Here is a 26080-nt window from a genome sequence, read left to right on the forward strand (position 1 = left end):
GAAACACTATTTCACTAGTAGGGTGGTGAAGGACTGGAATGGGTTACCTAGGGAGGTGGTGGAATCTCCATCCATAGAGGTTTTTAAGGCCCGGCTTGACAAATCCCTGGCTGGGATGATTTATTTGGTGTTGGTCCTGCTTTGAGCAGAGGATCAGACTAAATAACCTCCTGAGGTCTCTTCCAACCCTGATATTCTATGAATCTAAGATTTAATGTCTTTCACTGAAATCGTACACTTCATAATTACAGGGTTATCTTTTGGTCCACATGTCATAGCAACCTGTTTCAGGCCTAAGGGCTTGTGTGACTAAGCTGAATATCTTGCCTTTCCATAGGATTAGGGTATCAAACTCCCTAAGGCATCTTTGGAAAACCTTCATGTATATCCCACCCATTATCCTGGTGTCATAGAGCCTGAGCTCTTAGCAAACCAAGCCAGGCTCAGATTTTTCACTGATGCCTAGATCTTCTGAGAACAAGTCTCATTAATTTAATTGTTATTGCACTAGACAGCTTGCAAAAATCTCACCCTAAGAGTCAGACCTAAGACCAGATTGCAGGCTTCATGGTTCTTCAACTGCTCATCACAAAATAGGTCAGAGCCTTCCCCAGCACTTTGATCAATAGAAAAATATCTGACTCCCCAAATCTGAGTGAACCAAACAGTGGTTATTCTCCCACAATCTGGGGCTGTCAAAGGAAAGGCAATTAAGTCCCAAAATTTTATTGAAATTCAATGTGAGCTAGGTGTCTAGTTCAGACCAGCAAGTGATGCATGCTACAGAGGAAGGCAAAAAACTCCCAGGGTCTCTGGTAATTGGACCTGGTGAAAATTGCTTCCAGACCCCGAACATGTTGATCAGTTAGACCCCATTACTGAAGCATCTATGCTTCTCATAATCCTTGAATATACATATTTATTCTGGAGAAACACTGGTCAGGAGGGACAGAAATGCAGGCCTGTGCCTCTAAGAGGGGACAGTTGAGGAGCTGGTAGCCCTTGCAGGATCATGGCAGGGAAACAGAGATGTATTCTGTACTATGACATAGATGGTGTAAGAAGTGGGATCTGAGCCCACACCAGAGGCCTTTGATCTTTAAATTCATGGAACATGTAAGAACTAGACAATGGTTGTTTCCTCAGGTCAGAGCTTCAGGAGGCTGGTGTTGGCATGACTGGGTGGGGGAGGAATTTGTATTCACCTCTGCTGAAGTATTTCCCAGGAAATTTACTTCACCCGTATTGTCCCAAAGGACTATGCTTGCCTGTCACATCATTCAATATAGTCCTTAGATCACCCATACCCAAAATAATACATCACCTTTACCTTTAATACAAGGGATTCCAGAGCTACTTAAACTTAATTCAAGTTTTTTTCAAGGATATATCTCTTTCCCAATCAATTATTAAACAACATTATACATTTAAAGAAAAAAAAGATTAATAATAATATTAGCTAGACAAAAATACTGGCAATCCGGTAATTATTATTAGTGGCATTACTATTAAATCTATATCAATAAAATATCATGCAAAGTCATTCATATCATTAGGTTAGTGCCATTATGATTTATGTACTGACTGTATTTTCTTATTTCCTTAGCACTGACAACATGTTCCCTCTTGCCCGAAACACAGACATGGAGTTTAATCTTACTGAGCTCAATGGCAAAGTCTTACTGACTTCACGGGTGGGAAATCAGAGTCATGAAGTCAGCCCCTGCCCCACAAGAGCTCCCAGTTGATAAGACAGACACAGAACAGACAAGATGTCTTATTTGGGGAAGCCCTTATGTAGTATCATTGTTGGGTTTGTCAGCACAATTCAATTCTAAACACTTATTGATATTAATGACGATTAAGGCTCTGCATTTGTCATGGAGGTCACGGCGGTCATGGATGATTCTGTGACCTGCCATGACCTCCGTGACTTCTGCAGTGGCCTGTGCGGCTGACCCGGAGTTTGGGTGGGGGAGGGGCTCAAAGCTGGGGGTTGGAGTGCGGGGTGATGCTGGGGGAGGGCTCCCTGGAAGGGCAACAGGAACTCAGCTCCTAGCTCCATGTGCTGCCTCTGTTCCCAGCCAATGGGAGCTGCAGACCTGGGGCTTGGGGTGGAGCAGAGGCAGCACGTGAAGCTAGGAGTTGGAGGTCACCACTTCCCAGGAGCTGGGTAGGGAGGTTGCCGCTTCCCAGGAGCACCCCCAATACTGTCCCTCCAGTACCCCTGACCCCCAGCCCAAGTTTTAGTTAGGGGTATATAGCAAAAGTCATGGACAGGACTGGCCGTGAATTTTTGTTTACTGCCTGTGACCTGTCCATTACTTTTACTAAAAATACCCATGACTAAAACATAGCCTTAATGATGATTGATTTTTGCCCTTCTGCATTGTGATGGGGTGTCACCCCAGATAAGATCTGAGCAGGTTGAAAAGGTCCAATTGACCTTATAGGCTGCACCTGTAGGAGAGTCATGGTCAGATAAAATTTAATTGGTGATGAAGCCCAGCTGCGTAGGGCCAAACTGGGCATGTACAAATCTAGGAAGTTGAGAGCAACAGGGGGCTGTAGGAGGAGCTCTGCAGCTATTCCCCATAGAGAAAGGAAGTTGGCTAGGAACAAGGAGGAGTTCTAGGGGGAGAGTGAGCCCCCGGATCCAGCCCTGGACTACATAGTTTGGTGAGAGGGGTGAAGTAGCCCCTGTGAGTGGAGGATGCTCAGACTGGTGAACCCAGAGGTGGGCCAGGAGATAGAAAGGTGAATTAGGATCAATCCCAAGGTAACAGCAACAGGATCTGAGATTGAGCAGACTGTGGTTGCGGGTCATAGAGTCCCTGGGCTGCGTCCCAGAGTAACGGTGGGCCCAGGTTTCCCTACCATCAATTAGGAAAGTGGTTCCAGACATAGGCGTGGACTGGAAGACTGCCTGACATGGCATACGGACAACTTGTCCAGTGCAACTTTGACATCCTGGAAGGGGAAAACTAAACAGTGACCTGACCATCATGACAGAGGTCTATGTCATGAAGAGGGAACTCCCAGAGAGAGAGAGGCCAAGGTGTAAGCATCCACCGGGAAGGAATGCCAGCCCAGGTGAGAGCTAATCCCCAGACCCAGCCACAAGGAGGTGGCCTAGTGGTGAAGGTACCCTGTTACTTGCATATTTTGAATTTGGTCACTTATATCTATGTAAGTAACACTTGGTAGGAAGTGCCTGTGGTGGTCACATGCATGGACTTAATATAATCTTTTAAAATCTGGTCCCTAACTCTCTTTGGAATCAAATCACTTCTGAAAATCCCATTAGGTGCTTAAATGCCTTTGGAAACATCTCCCTGATTGACTTACCCAAGGTCACACATGAAGGCTGTAGGCGTCAAGAACTGAACCTTCTTCTTCAATGAGCCAAGCCAGTACCCCACCCAATGGGCCATGCTTTCCCTGCCCTCTATTACTGTTCCTAAAGGAGAAGGGACATGCTTGGAAATGCTGCCCTTGATGGAGTGGAAAATCTCAGCCTCTGTTTCCACCCGTAAGTTTTTTAAAGGCCTCCTTCACTTCCTTGTTCCGCAAGCTGTAGATGAGGGGGTTGACAAGGGGAGTGACCATAGTGTACAGAGCAGCCACGGCTTTGTCTCTGTCCAGGTAAGCGGAGGGGGGCCGGACGTAAGTGTAAATCACAGTGCTATAAAAAAGTGTCACCACCATCACATGAGAGGAGCAGGTGGAGAAGGCCTTGCGCTTCCCTGCGGCAGACTGGATTTTCAGGACAGAAGAGACGATGTAGACATAGGAGAGGAGGGTGAGGAGGAAGCAGCCTATGCCCAGGAACACATCCGTCACCAGGGCCAAGGTTTGGTTGTAGCCTGTGTCGCTGCAGGACAGCTGAAGCAGTGGTGGTAGCTCACAGAAGAAGTGGTTGATAATGTTGGGCCCGCAGAAGGACAAGCGGAGCAAGGAGAGAGTATGTGGCAGAGAGATTAGGAAGCCCGATGCCCATATCCCTACTGCCAGGCAGCAGCAGGTCCTCCGGCTCATGACAAGGGAGTAGCGCAAGGGGTGGCAAATGGCCACATAGCGGTCGAAAGCCATGCCAGTCAGCAGCAGCAGCTCCGTCGCCAGGAAGGCGGTGAAGAAGTACATCTGTGCCAGACAGCCTTGGAAGGAGATGGCCTTCTTTTGGGCCAGCAGGTTCTTCAGCATCTGTGGCACGGTCGAGGTCACGCAGCCAATGTCCAGCAGGGAGAGGTTGACCAGGAAGAAGTACATGGGGGTGTGGAGTCCAGGCTGTGAACAGATGACTGTGATGATGGAGACGTTCCCAAGAAGGGCCGCGGCATAGGCCGATGCAAAGGCGACAAATAGTATCAGCTGCACCTGAGGGTGGTCAGAGAAACCCAGCAGAATAAACTCGGACACACCTGTTTGGTTCCTTGCATCTGCCATCCTGATAATCGTAATCCTACAAGGCTGGCCAATCGGCTTGACTGAGTGATTGATTTCTGCCAATGGAAGTCCCTTTTTGGAAATTCCAGAGGTGTAATTTTCATCCAGATATTGCCAATAAATGCAATTGGATCCACATAAGCATACCTTAGTTCACCGCATGGTCCTTTTTCCTGCAGAACTAAAATCAGAATCCTTTATATTAAATAATTTGTTGTCCCTCATTGGAGTGTAGAATTGATACAAAACACATCCCTGAGCTGGTTGTAAAATTCAATGCACCGACATTCCTCCCTACTGTTATACAATATTATAGGATTTTATAAGTCAATAGCAAGATTATATAATTTCACATTCCAATGCCTGTTTCTATGCAATAATATTGACAGCTGTCCTGGGCTGGACATACATGTCCTTTTGTCTAAAAAGACTCATCTCTTCAAAAGAATCTAAGGAAGTGAGATGTCTAAGTACCACTTTATTTCACTGTGAGTTCAGAGCTTTAAGATCCCTGTAAAAGGAAGATGTGGGGGTTGAGTAGCCATTGTAACAAACTACTAAAGGAAGTAATGAAGTCTCCATTTCTGGATGACTTCAGATCTAGACTGGATGCCATTCTGGAAAATAGCCTTTAGCCACACACAAGTTATTGGGCTCAATGCAGGGGCATAACTGGGTGGAATTTAAGGGCCTGTGATACACAGAAGGTCAAATTACATAATCTAGTGATCATAGAATATGAGGGTTAGAAGGCAGTCATCTAGTTCAACCTGCTACTCAAAGCAGGACCAATCCCCAACTATTATTTTTTTTACCCTAGGTCCCTAAATGGCCCCCTCAAAGATAGAACTCAGAGCCCTGGGTTTATCAGGCCAATGTTTAAACCACTGAGCTATCTCTCCCTTCTAGTCTTTACCTAGATAGATAGATAGATAGATAGATAGATAGATAGATAGATAGATAGATAGATAGATAGATAGATAGATAGATAGATAGATAGATAGAGAATTGTTATTTACCCCTTCACATAACACAGGAGCTCGGGTCACCCAACGAAATTAGTAGGCAGCAGGTTTAAAACAATCTTAAGGAAGTATTTCTTAACACATCTCACAAGTCAACCTGTGGAACTCATTGCCAGGGGATGTTTTGAAGGCCAAATGTATAACTGGGTTAAAAAAAGCATTAGTTAAATTTATGGAGGATAGGTCCCTCAATGGATATTAGTCAGGAATGCACCCCTATGCTCCGGGTGTCCCTAAACTGCCAACTGCCAGAAGAGGGGACAGGATCACAGGATCACATGAAATTGCCCTGTTCTGTTCATTCCCTCTCAAGCATCTGGCACCAACCACTGTCGGAAGAGAGGATACAGGGCTAGATGGACCATTGTTGCGACTCAATGTGGTTGTTCTTATGTTCTTATAGAAAGATTATCTATTGCCCTGGCACTGCACTATTATATGAAAGGGTATTCCCTGGTACATCTATACTGTGAGTGGCAGCAAGTCTCAGATCCCGGTTGACAGACTTGGTCTCACGGGGCTCATGATAGGATGCTAAAATTAGCCATGTGCATGTTGCAGCTCAGAGGGAAGCTTGGGGTCTGAAACCTGGTGAGGGAGGTGGGCGACTCAGGCTCTGAGACTAGCTCCGGCTGCCGCTCGCTGTGCAGAGCTGCTGGAGGAGATGAGTCTGTTAGTGACTGTTGTGACATAGCTTTTGGCAGCACTTAGCAATAGTATCAAGAGGGGAATAATCTTGGGTGCAGTTTGCAAAAAGCCCCTAGGAGATGTAGTTGCACAAATCCCACTGACTTTCAGTGGGATTTTGCTCCTAAGCCTTAAACTCTTTTGAAAAGCTGATCCCTTGGTCTTCAAGAAGGCAAGAAGTCAGGACCCTTAGGTTCTATTCTTGGTTCTTCCACTGCCCTGCTGTGTGACCATGGACAAGTCACTTCCCCTATCTGTGCCTCAGTTTCCCTGTAGAAGAATTAAGCTAATGGTGCTGTCCCATGAAGCTAAAGTGCTTTATAATATGTGAATGTAGCTGTGCTGATTCCCTTGCTAGCCGAGCTGTTCTTGCATTAAGCAATGGGGTTGGGCTGTTCCATGCTGAGTGAAGCTAGTTCAAAATGGTTGATTATATTTTGCTGGAAATTTTGACAAATTTTCGTTTTTGTTGACTTTTCCTGTGAAAGAATTCCTTTCTTCCCCCTTCTTTAAAAAAAAATAAAAACCTGAAAAAAATCACTTTCCAAAAACTATCTTTGTTGAAAATACATTGATTGTAGAAACCTCTTTTCAGTGAAAATTTTCAGCTTTCTGTTGAAAAATCATGTTTCAAAAATGAATGTTACCTAAACCAGAAAAGCTTTGACTGAGAAATGTTCAGTTTTTGCAGAAAATAAAATGTTCCTGCAAAAAAAAAAATAAAGATAAAAAAGACATTTTTGATCCAAATTGTGTTAGATGGAAAATCGTGACCAGCTCTAGTGCTGAGATTGAAACAGAGCCTTGCAGGAGCCAAAGAACCTAAGCGATTTAGGCACCACAATCACAAAGAATAGAAATGAGATTGGGCACTTGACTCCCTTTGCTGTTTTTGAGAAGTCCAGCCTACATTTCCAGCACAGAAAGGAAATCAGCCCTCCAAAAATTAGGCTTACATGGCTCATTAACAGTAGTTATTAAGAATATCAGTTACATACTAGTGATTAGCAATTGATAATCAATAACGTAATCTGTTCAGTTTATATAACACTTTACATTTTATCTGCCCCCTTTAGCACACTGCAGATGAGAATCAGCATCAGAATCAAAGAAATCCCAGAAGTTACAAACTTCTACAACCCTCATTCATGCAAATTATCCTCTAGGGCTTGATTTTGGAGGTGAATCGTGAAAAAAAAATTCTGCATTAGTTTTGACAAAAATGAACATTTTTCTTTTCTGCTGGAATTTGTCACTGGACATTTTTTGGTTTGCCAAAAACAAAACAAAAATAGTTTTAGTTTTTTCAATATTATGACAAAACAATTGTTTCTGCAAAAAAAAAATTCCCTTTGATTGAAAAGCCATTTTCCATTGAAAAATACATGGTTTTGATGCGGAAAAAATCAGTCATGCTCAGTTGTACTATGTAGGGATTACAATTCTTGCTTGTGTGGACATAGTTATAGCAATATAAAGGTGCTATATATCATTGCAGCTATGGACTGTTATAAAGAGGACAGTAATCAGTTGTTCACATCTACTAAAGCTAGGACAAGGAGGAATCAGTTTATGCTGCGGAATGAAGATATTAGGAAATACTTTCTAACTCTAAGGGTAGTTGAGCTCTGGAACAAGTTATCTAGGGGGGTTGTGGAAGTTTTAAGAACGGATTAGAGAAACACCCATCAGGGATGGTCTAAGTATATTTACTCCTGCCTCATTTCTATAACACTATGAAAACAAAACCTTCAGAACATTTTAATGAAAACAGAACTGTGTTAAGAGAGTGGTGGGTATCACCTGGCAGTTAGTGAGCAGTCTGGGATGGGAGAAACCCAGCTTCGAGTCCTATTCTGCATGAGTCACAGCAGAATATTTTTCCAGCCAAGGATTCCAATTCAGGCAGAGGACAGATTGAATATCAATTTTCCACATCCCCAGCTCCTACCCTAAGCACACAGCTACTGAATCTCTCTTTGTACCCTGCACCCAAAAAACTTCCAGATGAATGTTTCATGGAAACTGATATGTCTTGACAAAACAGCATATTGTTTCAAACCAGTTCTAGGAATAAGCTATAACTATGTCTACACGAGGAGTTGGTACTGTATAACTATATTGATAAAAAAAACATGGTCGTAACTAAAATAGTTATACTGGTAGAAAGTCTGTGATAAATCAGGTCTTACTCTTGATGAGTAATACCTTACGCCACAAGAAATACGGGATTCTCTTCAGTGTAGCTACGCAGATGAGTAAGGAGTGCAGGGTCAGTTTTCACTAATATTTAGGCAAAACTCCTTCTGATGCCAGTGAGATTTTTGCCTGAGAAAAGACTGCAGAAGTCAGGCCATTATCTCAGACCCTGGAAAGCAAGGTTTTGATCTCAGTGACCCTGGTGTGAATCTGGAGGATCTCTTCAGAGTTGATAGAGGGCTACCGAAATCAGAACATGGAGCCAGCTTTTCAAAGCTATTTACCTATCTTAGGTACTTACCTGAGCTCCATATCCCTAGCACTTGAAAGCCCCACAATCTAAAATGTATTGATCCTTGTGAGGCCTGGAAGAATTCCATATTTACATCTGGAGAAACAAAGGCCAATTTTCCAAAGGTATTTAGGTGCCTAAAAATGCAGCTAGGCACCTAGTGGGATTTTCAAGGGCATGGAAGCAGGTGCCTAAATCCTATTGGTTTCAATGTAAATTAAACCATTATGTACCTGGCTTAGCCACAATCACACAGGAAATCTGCAGCAGAACAGAGAATTGAAAACAAGTCACTCATAACCCCAACCATGCCATAAGCACTGGCTCCCTCTCCCTTCTTGAAAACAATTGCTTTTGAAACGCCCATTGGGTAAGTATCTGCATCTTTAGGTGCTGAAATACCTTTGGAAACTCTGGATGCTGGCCCTTTAAGACCCTATCTAACTCTCTGCTCTGCTGTAATAAGATAACATCTTCAGTGCTCATAAAGAAGCATTTACCTTGGTTATAAGTACTGTTTCCACTTGCTTCTCAGCCCCACATTGCTTATCCGAAGTGAGACGGGTGCGCTCTCCACATCTGCTAAAGGATGGAAAAACCCAACCCCTAAACACACACCAAGCCTATCTTTGCTCAAAGCAGAGTGTGGGTGAAGTGACGCATCAGCAGATCTATAATATAGAATATCCAGACACCTCACTCCCAAGGTCTCACTCCCAAAAGGCTGCAGCACAGAGATGATTAAAAATCAGGATAAGAGAATTTCAGTGCGATTTGGGCACTCAACTCCCTTGGGCTCCACTGAAAATCCCAGACATAGACAATTACGCTCAGCCTGTTAGTTTTCAAAGCAGATGCAAATATCTTCCAAGAAACCAATGAAGAACTTTTGTGTTTTAATAGGGCTAAATAGAAATGTATACATCTCAGAACAAAGAATGCTTACAGGATGGGGGACACAATCTTGGAAAGCTGTGACTCTGCAAAAGGCCATAGAACTTTCGCTTAGAATCATGCCAAGCAACTGGGTTCAGTACAGACTTTGAGGGGAAGTACCTCTAATGAGCCCCCACCTTGCAACACAGTGCCCCCTACTGCTGGGTTGGAGCATCCGAGCCAGCACTAAGGCCAAGGGGATATCACACACACACACAACCTGAGCTACCTAGCCTGCTCACTGAAGTATTCTTGGTGGTTTCTCGTCCAAAAACCAAGCAACCAAACCCTGCTTAACTTGTGAAATCTCAGAGACTCAAATGAAGAATGTGGTTCAGATTTTCAACAGAGTTTAAGGCATTTGGGTGCCCAGTTCACAAGAAAATTAATGAGATTTGGCTGCCCAGATCCCCTTCATTTCTTTAAAATCTGAGTCTCGACATACGGTTCCAGTTGCCATCATTTAAAACCCTTGATAGAGTCGGGTGATTCATTTCTCACTGATGTAACTGGTGCTGGCTGACATTTTTGTCTCTACAAGTCTGTATGTGTCTGTGTGATGGAAAGTAGCTTTTTAGCCAAAACAAAAAAGTGGTGGAATCTCCATCTGTAGAGGTTTGTAAGGCCCAGCTGGACAAAGCAATGGCTGGGATGATTTAGTTGGGCTTGGTCATGCTTTGAGCAGGGGGTTCGACTAGATGACCTCCTGAGGTCTCTTCCAACCCTAATGTTCTATGATTCTATGCTTTTATGAAAATCGTCTGAATTTACATTGAACAAATGGTAATCCATTTTTTGTAACTTTTTTTGGTTTTCAGTAAAAAAAAATCAGTTTTTGGTTCACTTTCAAGTACAAATTGTCAATTTTCATAAAACTGATTCTTATTTGTTGCCAAAAATGATGCCTGTATACTGAAGAACTGAAGGGAGGAGGGAACAGCTTTCACTTTTCTTTCTCCATTGAAAAATGCCAATGATTTTGCCCAGGAAATGTGTATATCATTTTATTTCTTTCAAAATTCCCCACAAACAGCTTTGGTTTAAGGAAAAATTGACCCACGATTTGGGGAAGTTTAAAAATATATATTTCAAAACTCATTTTAAAAAAATCCTGTAAAATAATTGGTATCTTCTAACCCGTTGTGATTGTAATGTCCCCAGTGGAAGAAATGATTGAGGGTTTAGCTGTGATGACTAAAAAGAGGATATTTCATTCACACAAAAACAGTCACTATGTTTTGTAGCCTGTGGGAAAGGAATAGGGTCACAGCTAGAGCTGGTGGAAAGCTTTCAGTTTTAAAATAATTTCCTAAAAATTGGAACATTTAAACAACAACAAAAATTGGATTTTTTTTAAAAAATGCATTTTATTTTTTCCCCAACTAGCTCCTGTCACAATCTAACTCCCCCCACAACACAAAATGCCACCAGCAACAATTGGCACAAATTGTCTCTCTTGCTGGAATACTCAGCAGAGGAGCAATGGATTGAATGGGGTATGGAGAGTGGAGAGTGAGCTTTTCTTTCACTTCTATAGTTCATCCCTATTGGTCACAGTCAGCAAATATTGGTAGAGCAGCATAAAGAATTTTACATTGCCCCTGCTCATGGTGTATATGTTCCGTGGTGAAGAGAGGGATTCATTCTCCAAGGCTATCAATCTAGCACCTTTCACAGACAATAAATTCAAACAAAACCCAGCTACACTATATAATGGGCACTAGGGGCAGCAGAGGGTGGGGGTGGGGAAGGAGCTGCTATACTGTATAATGGGCACTAGGGGGAAGCAGAGGGTAGGGTGGGTGGGAAACCGGAGGCTATACTGAATAATGGACTCTAGGAAGCAGCAGAGGTTGATGGGGTGTTAAATGTTAGGACATTAGGGGACTTAAAATTAATTACCATTCAATGAGAAATTTTGAAATTTCCAAATTTTTGTTTATTACAAATTAGAATAAAATGTCAACATTTCCTGTAGAATGAAATGTCTGAAAAAAACGGATGCAGAAACATCTGAATATTTCATTTTGAAAAAGTAAAGTCTTTATGGTACAATATAAAGTATTGCATATATATAAAATATAATACATATATTATACTAGAATTAATATTATAATGGAATGTAAAAGTCTAAACAAAAAATGAAACAATTAAGGGGTTTTTTTTCATAGATTCTTAGGCTAGAAGAGACCTGTGTGATCCTGCAGCCTGACCTCCTGCATAAATACCAGCCAGAGAACTTCCCTGAAATAATTCTTAGAGCATTTATTTTAAAAAAACATTCAATCTTGATTTTAAAACGGTCCGTAATGAGGAATCCACCATGACCCTTGGTTGAAATTACATATTTTTACTTTATTGAAATGAAACATGCTGACCTTATGGATACTAAACAAGAAAGCTGAAATGATTTGTTTCAGTTTTCCATTAAAAAATTGTTGAAATTGACACGTGCCCATGAAACATTTTGATTTTGATCAAGCAGCATTTTCTGCTGGAAAACTATTATGTCAAAAATATTTAGTGAGCTCTAGAAGCTACAGCATTTCCTGAACAACTTTGAGAATGTACACTAATGTTTAATGGGGTAGTTTTTACCTCTAGATGGCAGCACACAAAAAGGAAGGAGAAAGGGAATAGTGTATGATACATATCATCCCTGTTTCCTTGTGATCTATTTAAATAAGATTCAACACCCTGGGGAAACAAATGGGTGTATGTATTTCTCTGTCTCATTGATTCTTAATCTTTTCCAGGCTGTGACCCTATGTTACAGCAGTAAACATTTCAGGACACCTTTCCCATCTAGCCATATAGAAAGGCAGGAATTCTGTCTACCTGACTCAAGAAAACAGGGTTGTCTTCCCAGTTCTGCCTCTGGCCTGGTCTGTGACCTTGGGCAAGTCAATTCCTGTCTCGGTGCCTCAGTTTCCCCATATGTCAAATGGGAATAAAGATTTTCTCTTCTTTTATGAAATGCCTTGAGGTCTATGGAGAAAAGACAAACTATATAAGAGCAAGATAGTACTCATCTATAAAGGCACATTGATACAGATAATCATAGAATATCAGGGTTGGAAATATTTTCTTTAAAAAATATTTAAATCAAATTAAAATTAAAATGTTTTCATTAAAAATATCCCTCAATTGGATTAAACAGCTAACCAAAAATATTCATTTTTTTAAACTGAAATGATGAATAATAAACAGAAAATAAAATTGATTAAAAAGTGGGGGGAAATTGCCATGCAAAACTTCAATTGAAAACAACTAAAATAGTTTAAATGATAATCATACTATTCAATTCACATTTTTGGTAATACTTTTGACTGAAAGAATTCTGAAAAAATTGCATACAAAAATCTGAATAATTAAGTAAAAAGAATTCACATTTTTAGTGATTTTTCACCATTACTCAAGTATCAGAGGGGTTCACCATTACTGACAGTCACAGAGTCACCAGTGTGATGCTCTGGATCTACTCCATATGAAACCAGCCTGGACTCTGGTGGAGCATGCCTCCTCTCTCTGAGCATACTGTCTCCAGGGAAAGAAGCTTACACAGCTTCAACCTTCCTGGGTCAGACCTCAGAGTATTCCCCACTATGTACTTCCCGCAGTGAGTCTGCCTGGGCAGAGCATCTGGGGAAGCCAGTGGGCCCTGCACCCAAACTCGGCAGTCAGAGGGGACACTCAGGCAGCTGGTAAAACCGAAGGTTTATTAGTCAACAGGAACAGAGCGTAGGACAGAATTTATTATCACAGAAATCAGTGACTTTCAGCCAAGTCCATCTTGGGAGGAGAGGAGCCCAGAGCCAGGGGTCTGGTCCTCCCCCCTTACACTGCAAGCCAGCCAAGACTGACTCGCTTCAAGCTGCCTGGCCCCTGCCCTACCCATTGCTCCTCCTGTGGCCTTTGTCTCACTTCCCAGGCCAAGAGTCACCTTGTTGCATCCCTCTCCTGGGTCTCAGGTTATGAAGGAGCAGCCATAACATCCATGCAGGTAGCTGAAGCAGCCCCCGCAAAAGTCACACAGGGCCGGCTTTAGGCCGATTCAGCGGATTCGGCTGAATTGGGCCCCGCGCCGCAGCTCTCCACCCCGCCCCCAGCTCACTTCCCCCTCCTCCCCTCCCCTGAACGCTCCACCCCCTGCTCCTCCCCCTCCCCTGCTTCCCGCGAATCAGAGGTTCGCGGGAAGTCTGAAAAGAAGCAGGGGCGGGCAGGCAGCACCAGGTAAGCTGGGGTGGTGGGGGGCGTGAGAAGGGCTCCGGGAAGGCGAGGCCCAGTCCGGCCCTGGTTCCGGCCGAGCTCGCCGGCCCCAGCGGCTCCGAGCCAGCTTGGCTCCAGCCCGGCCCCAGCGGCACGGCTCGGCTCGGGTCCGGCCCGGAATCAGGCCCCCAGGAATCGGGCCCCGCTCTTGCTAAAGCCGGCCCTGAAGTCACACACCCTTCTTCCTACTGTGACAGATTTATGTTACCAATTTGCCTGAGGCATCAGGTGATCAGGCTGAGGCTGCAGGATTGTTAGGGGAGGGGATGAAGGAGCACACCAAGTGTTTAAGTTTTAAAGCTTTATTAATAAAATAACAGCGGTGAGTGCAGGGGCTTTTCACGTTACTTAAAGGAAGGAAGAAAGCATTAGTACCCGTGTCCTAACCCACTTTTATACTAACACACGCACTACACAAGGCTGGCCAAGACTGGGTGTAATATAAGAAGAAGAAGGGGAAAGATGGACAAGAGTTTTGTTTTGTGCACAGGCCGTTCAGGGTCCACTGTTGATCTTGGATTTGCTTTAGCTTTTAGGAGGGGTTTAAGTTTGGGGGGTTTTGGGGAGCATATTATTTAGGGACCTTTGTCCCCCGTGCTTTTAGTACCAGTTCGAACTGGCTTTTTGTGGCTTTTTTAGCATTTTTAAAATGCTTTAGGGACGTGAAAACTGTTGGGGTTTTTTTTGCTGGCCTTTACTGTTTTACTAGTTTTTGCAGCCCCTGCAGTTTTGTTTAGTTGATTTTTTTTTTATGGCTGGTTGGGGTTGGAATTCAGGCCCCCGTTGGTTTTTTTTTGGCAGGCAGCCGAGAGTTGGTTGTGTGGTTGCCTTGGGCTGGAGTTAGAGTTTTATTTTTGGACCTAGCTGGAGCATTGAGTTAACCCATTCCCTTTTCCCTTTCTCCCTCTATGGCCTTTTGTAACCTGCAAAGGAACCTTTTACTTCACACTTACACCTTTAACCCTTCCCAAACTGCCTTGTGATGCCTGCAACAGCATTAGCAACATACAATGTTGATTTGCCTCCCCAGGGGACCCCCTGAGGGAGGGGGCTATTGGGTTTTGACATTCCCCCCCTTGACCCCAAATCAACATTTTGTTGTGAGGCGTCACCACTTAGGTTTTTACCCTTCCTTTGACACGGTGGCTAGGGTTACTGTTGGTTTTTTACATAAACAGCAATATAGCACAAACAAAATTGTTAGGGCGGCAACAATTGCATACACTAGCCAGTAGTGGCTTTTGGCTTTATTAGTAACATAGCATAACATATTTTTTTGTTGGCATAGATGCCCCATCCCGATGGCTGTGACAAAGGCAGCTTTTTTTAGATTAGACATGTGCTGCAACACTGTAAAGGAGGTGCATCTGATGAAGTGAGTATTCACCCACGAAAGCTTATGCTCCAAAACGTCTGTTAGTGTATAAAGTGCCACCGGACTCTTTGTCACCTTTTACAGATCCAGACTAACACGGCTACCCCTCTGATACTTGTAAAGGAGGAGGCATTTGTTTGGAATACAGTTAGTTGTTTTTGAGTGTGCATTAAAGGCAGGAAAAAATTGGGTGTAATTTATGAAAAATTAAACACAACATAGTTAGAGATATTAACCATACTTTGCATAACCGTGGGTCAATGCATCAAAAAAATTTGTGCCTGAGAGTGTAACTACAAATTCAGGGGCACCCTGGTGTAGGTTATCCTTCAAACACACGCAGAGGTATTGTAAACACATGGGACTTAGTGGGGTCGTATCCCAATGCCTCCCCTTCCAAGCACATGAGCTGACCCACCTTATAAAAGTGGCCTGGCATTGCCTTTTTTTACACATTATTTGAGGGGACTTTATAGGCCACAGTTGCCAAGTGTTGCCCTTTGCAATTTATATGTGCTGATAGTCAGAAGATGTAGTCAGTACATACCGCTTAGCTGTGTTATTGGGAGGCACCACCTCCCACACATCGCAATAGACAACCCAGTCCCAGAGGCAGCCTTCCCAAAGGCCTGGTTGGATTTTTATAGCAGGGGCCCACACTCCTTTAAGGGGACCAAAGGCCGTGAAGGAGCAGGCTATGCCTGTGCACTTTTACTTAGTGAGCCTTTAGAAATAGCGAAAAGGCCATTGCTCCCAGGGAATCCCTGAGTGGGAATGGATTTTCCTGGACCAGGCTTTATGGAGCACATTTTTTTGGATGCTACGGACTTGTTGGATTAAATATTGTTGGAGCTGGGAACACACAGAATTTTCGCTAGTTGGTCCCCGGCCTCAATTATGGTTTTAATTAGTCCCTCAAGTTATTCCATGTGTGGAGGGCCAATTTGGCAGTATGTTTAAGAGCATACTGCTTGAGGGCAGTGGTCACTGTAAGGTGGGTGAGATTTGCACTTGTGACCAGTTTTATGGCCTTTTTTAATTATTTTAACCCTTTGTTTTTTATGGACCCTTGCTGAATATTTTAAATACTAGCTGCCATATTGGCCCCATTCCACAAGGAGCCCACTAAGGTTCACCTTTTTGGGGGGAACAAGGACAAGGTCTGCATGAGGAGGGCAAGTTGGAGGGTGGCCCCCCGGTACAATTGGGAAGGAAGGTGGGGACCTGAAAGCGTGTTAGGGGCAGGTAAATGTTTAAAGCTCCCAAGGTGGCATTCAGGAGGATTTAGTGTTGAGTGGCGGCCTCCCATTTGGTGGTGGGTAACAACTGCCACAACTGCTGGTGGGGGGAGATATAGAGGTGCTTTTCTAGAATTATTTTTTGAAGACTAGGGGCTAAGCAGAGGAGGCTACAATTTAGAAGTGATGCTGGAAATTGTTTGGGGCATGTAATATTTACTTCCCCACACTGGCAAGTCGTGTGTGCGGATGAGTGGGTGATATACGTGATATATCAACATTTGGAACTGGGGGGGTTAGGTTGAACCCTACACCATTTGGGGACTAATACTGCAACCACATTTTGATGCCAGCTGTCAATGTGGAGCATTGACTCAGATGGCATATTGAACTTTTTTGTGACATTGAACACCTTCCCATGTACCCTCCTATCGGTAGTTTACTTGAGCCATTTTGTTTAGATTTCCCCTTCCCAGTGGAACCGTAAGCATTGGCAGTATGGATGGAGTTTTTTTTTTTTAAAGGTAGGGGCCATTGTTTTTAGGTGGACACAAACTTTTTGGGAGGGGGATTAGGTAGCGATGGGACGTAGTGTTGTCCTACGTGGTGTTGCCTGATGAGGTTCAGGACCCTTTTGGGTTCATCCCATTTGGGATTCAATTGGTGAGGGATATGCAGGGCCAGGGGACCTGGGGCTTTCGGCAGGGGGCCGCCCCTGGAAAAATACCCAGGTAATACGTGATGTTACATTTTCAGGATGCTAAGCCACAATTGCCCCCCCGCCAATGGATAATTGACTTGTTTTTTTTTACCATGGCCAGTTTTGAACAGTGGTAAAGTTAACAAAGGATGACAAAAGTATTGGACACCCAAGGATTTTTATAGATATGTTCCACCATACATACATTGTATTACACTGACGAATTTTGCAGGCCTGAAGCAACAAGAGTGGTTCCACCACTTCTGTTCAGGGTGTTCCTGGGCTTTTGCTATTACTGCCTGTTTTATTAACAAAGCAAAAGGAAAAGAAAAAGAACAACATAAATACATTTATTGGGGAAACTGAGACACATATAAAAACTTTTAAAGTTATTAGTTGTTTTGTTACAGTCCTTTTTGGTTTTTGTTGTGCATGTTGTTTGCCTGGTTTAGGAGGTTGGAACAGCAATATTTTCTTTATGGATTAGGGACTGTTATTGCTTGCCAAAGGGCTTTTTATTTTGCTCGAGGCCACCACATGAGAAACAGGGTTTGTCCCTTTGGGATTTATAGAAGGTTCGGGGCCACCATGTAGTTTGCTGTGGCCCTACGGTGTTTATCCGGACTATGCATTGCCCCCACTGCTCCTCCCCTACAGCCTTGTGCCACACTGTGGCTCAGGCCCCATAGGTAGCTTGAATCATGGAAAGCCTTTGGAGGTACTTTCCCTTCTCATAATTGTAATTATCCAGATAATCCCATGGACAGATGGAAACCTGGATGATTCAGGCAGGTGGCTGGTCCACAACTGAGACCCACGATGCCATGACCAGAAACCTAGGAAGAAACATATGTTTTGTGCTGATTGGCATGCGCCCATTTTTGTTTACGGGGTAGCTGAAGCTGGTACATTACTGGGGAGATGTGGTTTACAATGGAGTATGGACCCGCCCACTTAATGTTCAGGGTGTGGGCCGCTTTTTCCAGTTTTTGCAACATTACCTTGTTTTTAATTTGCCATTCCCGGATGTTTTTAATGACGAGCCCTTTGCATTTGGCCTTTTTCTTATTTAAAGCAACCTTTGCAAGTTTTACAGTGCTCCTCCCTCAGCTGGGTGATATACCGACCGTTTGGTGAACTGGTGAGTAAATTCCCCTCCAATTTCCACAGATTACCCCACATTATTGGATGACCAAAAAGGATATGGTAAAGGGTATATTTGGTACCTAGGCGGTTAGAATTATGTAAGCCTGCCAAAATAGTTGGCAGCTTTTGGGGTCAATTCGTTTTTGAAGCAGAGCACATTTTATGGAGGGCGTTTTTATGGTTTTGATTTTGCCTTTTTATAATGCCGCTGCTTTGTGGCCGATAACTGATGTGTATTTGTTGCTTGATGTTTAGGGCAGCAAGCAAGGATTTAAGAACCTCTCCCACAAAAGACCACCCCCCCTAGGTCCGAGCCAATAATTTGGGGTGTGCCGTATTGGCAGAAGATTTTTTTGGCTGCCATGACCACTGTATTAACCTGGGTTGGGAACGCTTTTGTTCAGGCTAAAAATACATTAACGATTACTAGGAGGTATTTATACCCTTTTTTTGTTGTTGGTAGCAGATTAAAACAATTTATTTGCAGATGGTGCCATACCCCTTGGGTTTTTTGCCCCTGTAAAATGGGGAGCTGAGCTCCTCGTTTTACCTGGGTGCACTGAATACATCCTTCATGATTTCTTGCATCATTTGTTTTTATTTACTCCACTATGCCATCTGCTTGACTTTGAACAGGTTTTTTTTCACCCCCTTATGTGCCCACGTATGCAATTTTTGAACAATGTCCTCCTGCTTGGTGGTGGCTAGTTCTGTGACCAATGCTGCTACCTTACTCGAACGAATTTGAGTTAGTTTATTTACTTGTTCATTTTATTTATGGAGTAATTTATTGTTTTTATGGGCATGCGATTTTACCCAAGCAATGTAGACCTCCCCCTTTTGTGCTTTATACAACGCCATTATTTTTTGATGTTTGATGGGCTTAATGGAGGTATCCCATCTCCTAGAACTGGAAGGGACCTTGAAAGGTCATCGAGTCCAGCCCCCTGCCTTCACTAGCTGGACCAAGTACTGATTTTGCCCCAGATCCCCAAGTGGCCCCCTCAAGGATTGAACTCACAACCCTGGGTTTAGCAGGCCAATGCTCAAACCACTGAGCTATCCCTCCGCCCCCCAAACTTATGGTTTGTAGTGTTTCAATTTTTTTTTAATAGAACATGTGCATTGATACCCCCTGTACAACATACTTATTGTTTGCTACTAGATATACCGCAAAGTCCTCCCCCAGCTGACTCTCATATTTTAGAACCTGCAGCACTGCCTTTATTTTGGCATTTTGTGCTGAACCACGCGCCAGGTTTTTGGTGAGGCTTACTTTCCCCCCAGATTAAGGCTGCCCACTGGACGTACCGATTTCCTTGGTGGAAAAAGCAGGATTGATCTGTAAACCATAAGTGGTTAGTTTGGGTTTGATTTTGAAGAATTAAAAGGGGGTTCCATTTTGGGGCAGCTGTACGTTCCTGCTCTGCTACCTTACAGGAATGCTCGGTGCCCTGCTCCACCAGAACCACGCTGAGCAGGTCCGGGGACTGCAGAGTCTCCAATGCCACCCCCCCCTTTGGTAGAGGAACAGGTTCACTGTGCCAAGCAGGTGTTTGAGACCAAACTTATTTTGGACCCAGTTAAGATATAATTGCGGGGGGGGGGTTGCAGTATTATTGGCACCCCTTTGGTGTATGCTTGGAAAGCCTGAACCGCCCACACTGTCGCCAAGCACTCCTTTTTACAGGGGCTATATTTTACCTCCGGCTGTTGCAGCAGGGATTATATGCGGGAATTATATGCAACTGGGATGAGCCGACCCTCCGCATTTCTCTGGAAGAGGACGCCCCCTGGCGCCTCCGGACCGCATGACAGCCGAAGGTAAAAAGGCTTGGCAGTGTTTGGAAAAGCGAGGGCCGGGGCTTGCAAGGCAGCTCACTTTAATACTTTAAAGGTGGTTTTCTGCAGCTCTCCCCAGCACCACCGCACCTTCTTTTTGAGCAACGCCCATAAGGGGCGAGCAAGGGTGGCAAAGTCAGGAATGTGATTCCGAATAAAATTAAGCCCCCCCCCCCAAGATGGTGCACAATTGTTTTAAATTGGTGTGCTTATTCATCTACCCGTTGAGCCCGATCACCTGACGCCTCAGGCAGATTGGTAACATGAATCTGTCACAGTTTTGGTGGAGAATTGTGGACAGGGGGGGCCCTGCGGAGTGCACCAACTGGTCTGCCCTTGGTGTTTCATGTTTGCTCTGCCCAGCATGGTTGGTATTTCATGTTAAGGATTTTATGATTAAAGGTGTGCCCCACCCTCATTCGTAGTATGACTGAGAAATGGAGGGAGGTTTAGCATTCCTCTCTCCCCCCAGTCGGTGGGGGAGGGTGCAGGTGGGTCTACCCTGGCCGTAAAAATGCCGGGCAGTAGGAGAAGGGCTTAGAGACCCTTGCTCCAAGCGAAAGAAATAATCCTCCGTGTATACACCCTCAGTCATAGCATGACTGAGTATAAAAGAAAAATTTAACCCGAGAAGGGTTTTTGGATTTGGTGTATGGACCCTCGGTGGTAGAGGACCAAGTAATACAGAGGGAGGCTTAGCGTCTCTCCCTCCAGCACAGGGGGTAAACATTGTAAGCCCCGTGCAAGCGTGGGCAGCGTAAAATTTCAAGTGACTGAAAAAAATCTTAGAAGTTATACTAACGAATTGTAACAACATGTTTAGGAAACAGAAGGGTACAGCTGCAGACTCGGGAGTCCCACAGTCATGGGCAATGGCATCATCAATGGGTTCACGGCTGGACGCATGGGCATTAAGGAGCACGGACATGGGAGTCCGGCTACCCAGCCCGCTGGGGTCACTGGTGGCTGGAAAACTGGATGCCCATGCTACAGGGGAGGCAGCAAAGAGAGACAGAACCCTGCTGCCTCTGTCAAAGGGGTGTGTGGACCTCTCCCGGTTGGAGAGGGCTCTCACTAAAGTGGGATACAATCCCTGGGGCTCTGTGGCAGAGCTCTGTGGCAGAGCTCCAGAAAAGCATTCATACTTGGCAGGATTTGTTAAACCTGTATGCCGAGTATAAAAAGCAAAATGTAGGGGAAGCTGTGGAATTAATATGAACTGTGGCGGCCATGTGGTATCAAATGTTGTCGGGACAGAAAGAGGAGTTGGGGAGAAGGGATGAGATGTGTACCCGACAGCTAGTGAAAATTAAGCAACTAAAAGTGCAAATTACTAACCAGGCAGCAACCCAAGCCTTTGCCCAGAATAAGTTGCAGGCCTTAAGACAAAACTACCAGGCAAAAAAGGCGAAACGCACCCACCTGGAAGTACTGGCAAAGCAAGTACCAGTCCTTCAGAAACTCATCAAAGATTTGGCCATTCATACCCAGAATACGGCTCAATGGCAATGTGCTCACCATAAAAAAAAATTAAGCAGTTGAAACGCCAATTGGCTATGCGTTCTATCCAGGTGGCGAGCCTCATGGGGAATGATTCGGGTGACCCTTGTGAGGGCTTTAATCTCTCCCTTTGCGAGAATCCCCAATCATAGGCGAAACCTTGTTGCACCCCGATAGCGGCCCTCATTAAGACTAAGAAGAGGTCCACAGAAAACTCCAGGATGGGAATTGGGTCGAGACTCAGCGTATTTTAGCCAAAATCCAAAGTCTGCTGGGCCCGGCCAACATCTCCATGTTGGCTCATGAGCTCGGCCCCTTTAAAACAGAAAAGGCCACTACCTGGCTCCTTTCCCTCTAAAATATTATGCACGTAAACAATTTGTCCCAGCACAAAATCAAGCGGGTGCTTACTGCTGCCAACCCGAAGCTGGCCTCCACTCTGAAAACCGCGGTGGCCCACTTGCAGGGAGAGGGGTTGCCTATTGTTCAAGCTGTGGTGAACATCCTTCTCTCCGCTCAAGAGAAGCGAAAGTTCCTGTCCAACCTAGATCAGGCCCTGGGGCAAACCGGGTTGAATTACTTTTACCAGCAAAGTTTAATTGCGGTTGTCTTGGAACAAATCCAGCCGGCGGATGTGGAATAGCACCTTTGGGGCCAGCTTCCATGGACTGTGGCTCAGTTATGGAAGCTTATGGAAAAAATAAATAATTGGTGGAGGAATAAATTGGGACTATGGGCCAAGGATGAACCCGCAAATTGGGAAGCGTTAAAGGGTAAAATCATGCAAATTGCTAAGCAATTTGAAAGCAAATCAAATGGGTAAATGTGACTGCCCTCCAGCTCGGGGCCGGGAGGCACCCCCACGTATACCAGTCGGGTACTAGCGGAAGGGGAAAAGGGGACAGCCGAGGGCCAGTCAACCCGGCACCCCCAGAAGGGCAGGTTTTCACCGTTAACTAAAGAAAATGTAAATAAAACAAAGATGGAGGTTTGTAAGCAAATTTGGCGCTCCCTCTGGGCTCGGGGAGAGGATATAAGCTGGTGGGATAAAAAACCCACTGTCCTGTTGGTAGAACGGCTATTGGCCCTCTTGGCCTGGCAGGGTGAAAGGTCCGCCAGTATCCGCAAAACCCAGGCTCACACAGCGGGCAATCAGCCACCCCCGCCCCGACCCATGGCGGTAGCCACCCCTTCCACCTCTCTGGTGGAAAAGTAGCGCCAACCCCGCAATCAGCTCCCACAGACCGGGGGCCCCAGGGAGGGCTCCAACTGGGGTGGCCCCATTGCCGGCCAGGCATCCCGCTGGCAGTATTGGGGTAAGGTAATGTGGGACTCTAACCGATGACCCAAAATAGCCATTGTAGTCGCTGAGCACCCCTGTATGGTCCTACTAGACACCAGGGTGGGTATAACTGTGTTAAATTTCACCCCTGTTAAGGGCAACCCTGGGCCCCCCACGCGGGTCTCTGCCTTCAATTTGGGGCCACAACAGTGACAGACTCATAACCAAATCCCAGTAACCATTCTAGGAACAGTTTTACATGCCTCATTTACTATTAACCACTCCTCTATGAAGACGGTAATTTTGGAAATGCCATGGATGCTAGATCAGGGGCTGTGAGTCAGTCCTTACAACCAAGGGGGAACGTTGTGGCAGGAGTGGCATATGCCCCTGCCTAGGGACGAGGGGAGAAGTTTTGCCACAGCTGCAGTGGCTGCGCTAACCGCAGAAAAGAAAGCATATTGATGGCAAACAGTGCAGGGGTGTGGCAAGAGTATCCATCTAAATGTGGTAGGCATAAGACGGCGCTGGTGAAGGTGGTGGGGTCCCCTGTTCCCCCACAACAACAATATCCTTATTCCAAAGCAGCAGAGGAGGGCATCATAGGGGTGATTGCCAACTTGGAAAAACAAGGGGTACTCCAAACTACCAATAGCCCTTTTAATAGCCCGGTCTTTCCGGTATTAAAGGCGGGAGGGCAGGCCTGGCGCCTCACTGTAGACTACCAAAAAGTAAACCAAAGCACTGGTGGTCGCCTCGATGCCCGAGGTCTTGCTCCATGTACAGCTGCAGAACAAATGGTTTTCGGTTATTAACCTGGTTAATTGCTTTTTTGCCTTGCTCCTTACCCCTGCCTCCCAGGACCGCTTTGCATTTCAGTTTAGGGGGAAACAGTTCACCTTCACGCGAGTCCCCATGGGATTTCACAATGCCCCCTCCATTGGAAGGAGTCCATATGATTCCTTCCATTTATCCAAAGTGGAACGGCCTCAATGGGAGAGACTGAGGGAGCTCAAGAACGGAATGCCCAATAGATCAGTGGTTCAGGCACTCACTGGAGAGGTGGCAGCTTCCTGTTCAGCTTCCTCCTCTTCCCCCACCCCCCAAGAGGGACATGGGCCTTGAACCAGTGATATCGCCACTGCTAGGCTAAAAGTTATAAGTGAGCCCCTGCTCCTGCCTCTCCCATATATGGATTTAGGCCTGCTCTGAGCACACCTACCAGATCAGGCCCTGCAAGTGAATGAGACAGAGGAACACCCATCTTTGCTCATGAATCTGTGCTGGGGCTTAAGCAGATGTATGGATCCCCAAGTGAGACTGCACTGCACATACCCAGAGGCATACCCAGAGGCACCTGGGGAACATTTACATGGAGAACGTAGGCACCACATGAGTTTAGGCTAAAGGGTTTAGCAGTTGGGTGAGGAGGTCTCCCTTTCAACCTTCAGTCAAGTGGCTAGTATAGTGATCCAGGATATGGATGAATCCAGTTTAATTCGCCCTTTGCCCTGATGAAGGGAAGGGGATTTACCCAAGGGTAGCTCTCTGTTGGGGGCTCAACAGAGAGCACTATAGACTTGTTCTCACTCTCTTTCTTGCTCAGTATATATTTAATTATTTCATACAAAATGGAACAGCTTGTATAGGAAAAATTGAGAGGTATTCAGCCAACAATACCAAACAGCCCCTGCCCCCCCCTGCTGTCTCCCCTCCCCCACAGCCTCAGTGTCTCAGTGCGCTGGCTCCGGTCAGGTGGCGGGAGTGCGAGCTCCTGCTGCTCTAAGCAGCATGGTAAGGGGGTGAGGGGTTGGGTAAGGGGCAGACGGTCCTGGGGGGCAGGGAGAAGGGGGGGTTGGATGGGGCAGAGGTTCTGGGGGGGCAGTCAGGGGACAGGGAACAGGGGGCATTGGATAGGCGTGGGAGTCCCGGGGGGCAGGGGTGTGGATAGGGTTGGGGAAGTCAGGGGACAGAGATCGGTAAGGGGGTTGGATAGGGAGTGAGGTCCCGGGGGGTGGTTAGGGCCAGGGGTCCCAGGAGGGGGCAGTCAGGGGACAAGGAGCAGGGGGGGTTGGATGGGTTGGGGGTTCTGAGAGGGGCAGTCAGGGGGCAGGAAGTGGGAGGGAGCGAATGGAGGCGGGGGCCAGGCTGTTTGGGGAGGCACAGCCTTCCCTTGCTGGCCCTCCATACAGTTTCTCAACGCCGATGTGGCCCTTGGGCCAAAAAGTTTGCCCACCCCTGAGTTAGATGCCTATGTCCTTTTGTGAATTACTTTCAGCTCCCTGAGGAGCTGCACATGGCTCAGACCTATTCTACAGATCTAGGAATATAAAAACTTACACAAGGATTTGAAGTCTATGGCAGTACTTTATTGTTTTTAATATGCAATATTGTCACTTGACAGAGAAATTGCCATGGCATATCAGTCCTATATTCCTTCTAGTCCAGGAACCCTTCTCCAGTGGTGGCCAATATCAGCTGCTTCAGAGAAAGGACAATTATAGGCTAAACCATGAGGAAAAATTCATTCTAGCCCAAGCAGTCAGTGGGTTTCTCATGTCCTGAAGGATGAAAGTCTCTATAAGTGATAAAAACATTTTAGAATTTTGTAAATCTCTATGACTGGATAATCTCCCAAGCTACTGATATGAACAGGTATGATTAGAGTGCCAACTAGAGAGAGAGAGTGGTGATAGTAATAGGCAGAGAAAGAGAGAGATGGACAGACAGACGACCTAGTCAATTAGATGTCCAACCAGATATCTCAAAAACTCCTAGTTTTATAGCTGGATAAAAAAGAAAAAAGAAAAACAAAGAAATAGCTTGCCGTAATTCTGTATTTTTTGTTGTTGCTCCAGTTTTTTGTGGAAATTAAGAACAACCTGGGGGGGAGGGATAGCTCAGTGGTTTGAGCATTGGCCTGCTAAACCCAGGATTGTGAGTTCAATTCTTGAGGGGGCCACTTGGGGATCTGGGGCAAAATCAGTAATTGGTCCTGCTAGTGAAGGCAGGGGGCTGGACTTGATGACCGTTCAGGGTCCCTTCCAGTTCTAGGAGATGGGATATCTCCATTAATTATTTATTTATAATTATTATTATAACCCTGACACACTATGTTCTGTCTCTATGTTGAAATGTAAGGC

General features: G+C 45.2%; 1 protein-coding gene across 1 annotated transcript; it reads right to left on the reverse strand.

Annotated features, from left to right (window-relative positions):
* Positions 1 to 3513: 3513 nt before the first annotated feature.
* Positions 3514 to 4446, reverse strand: LOC112103616 (olfactory receptor 5V1-like). The gene has a single exon (XM_024195490.2). The coding sequence runs from the start codon at positions 4444 to 4446 to the stop codon at positions 3514 to 3516; it is 933 nt and encodes a 310-aa protein (XP_024051258.2).
* Positions 4447 to 26080: the final 21634 nt, after the last annotated feature.

Source organism: Terrapene carolina, unplaced genomic scaffold (genome assembly GCF_002925995.2).
Source record: "Terrapene carolina triunguis isolate 2854851 unplaced genomic scaffold, T_m_triunguis-2.0 Scaffold119, whole genome shotgun sequence".
NCBI classification, from domain to species: domain Eukaryota; kingdom Metazoa; phylum Chordata; order Testudines; family Emydidae; genus Terrapene; species Terrapene triunguis.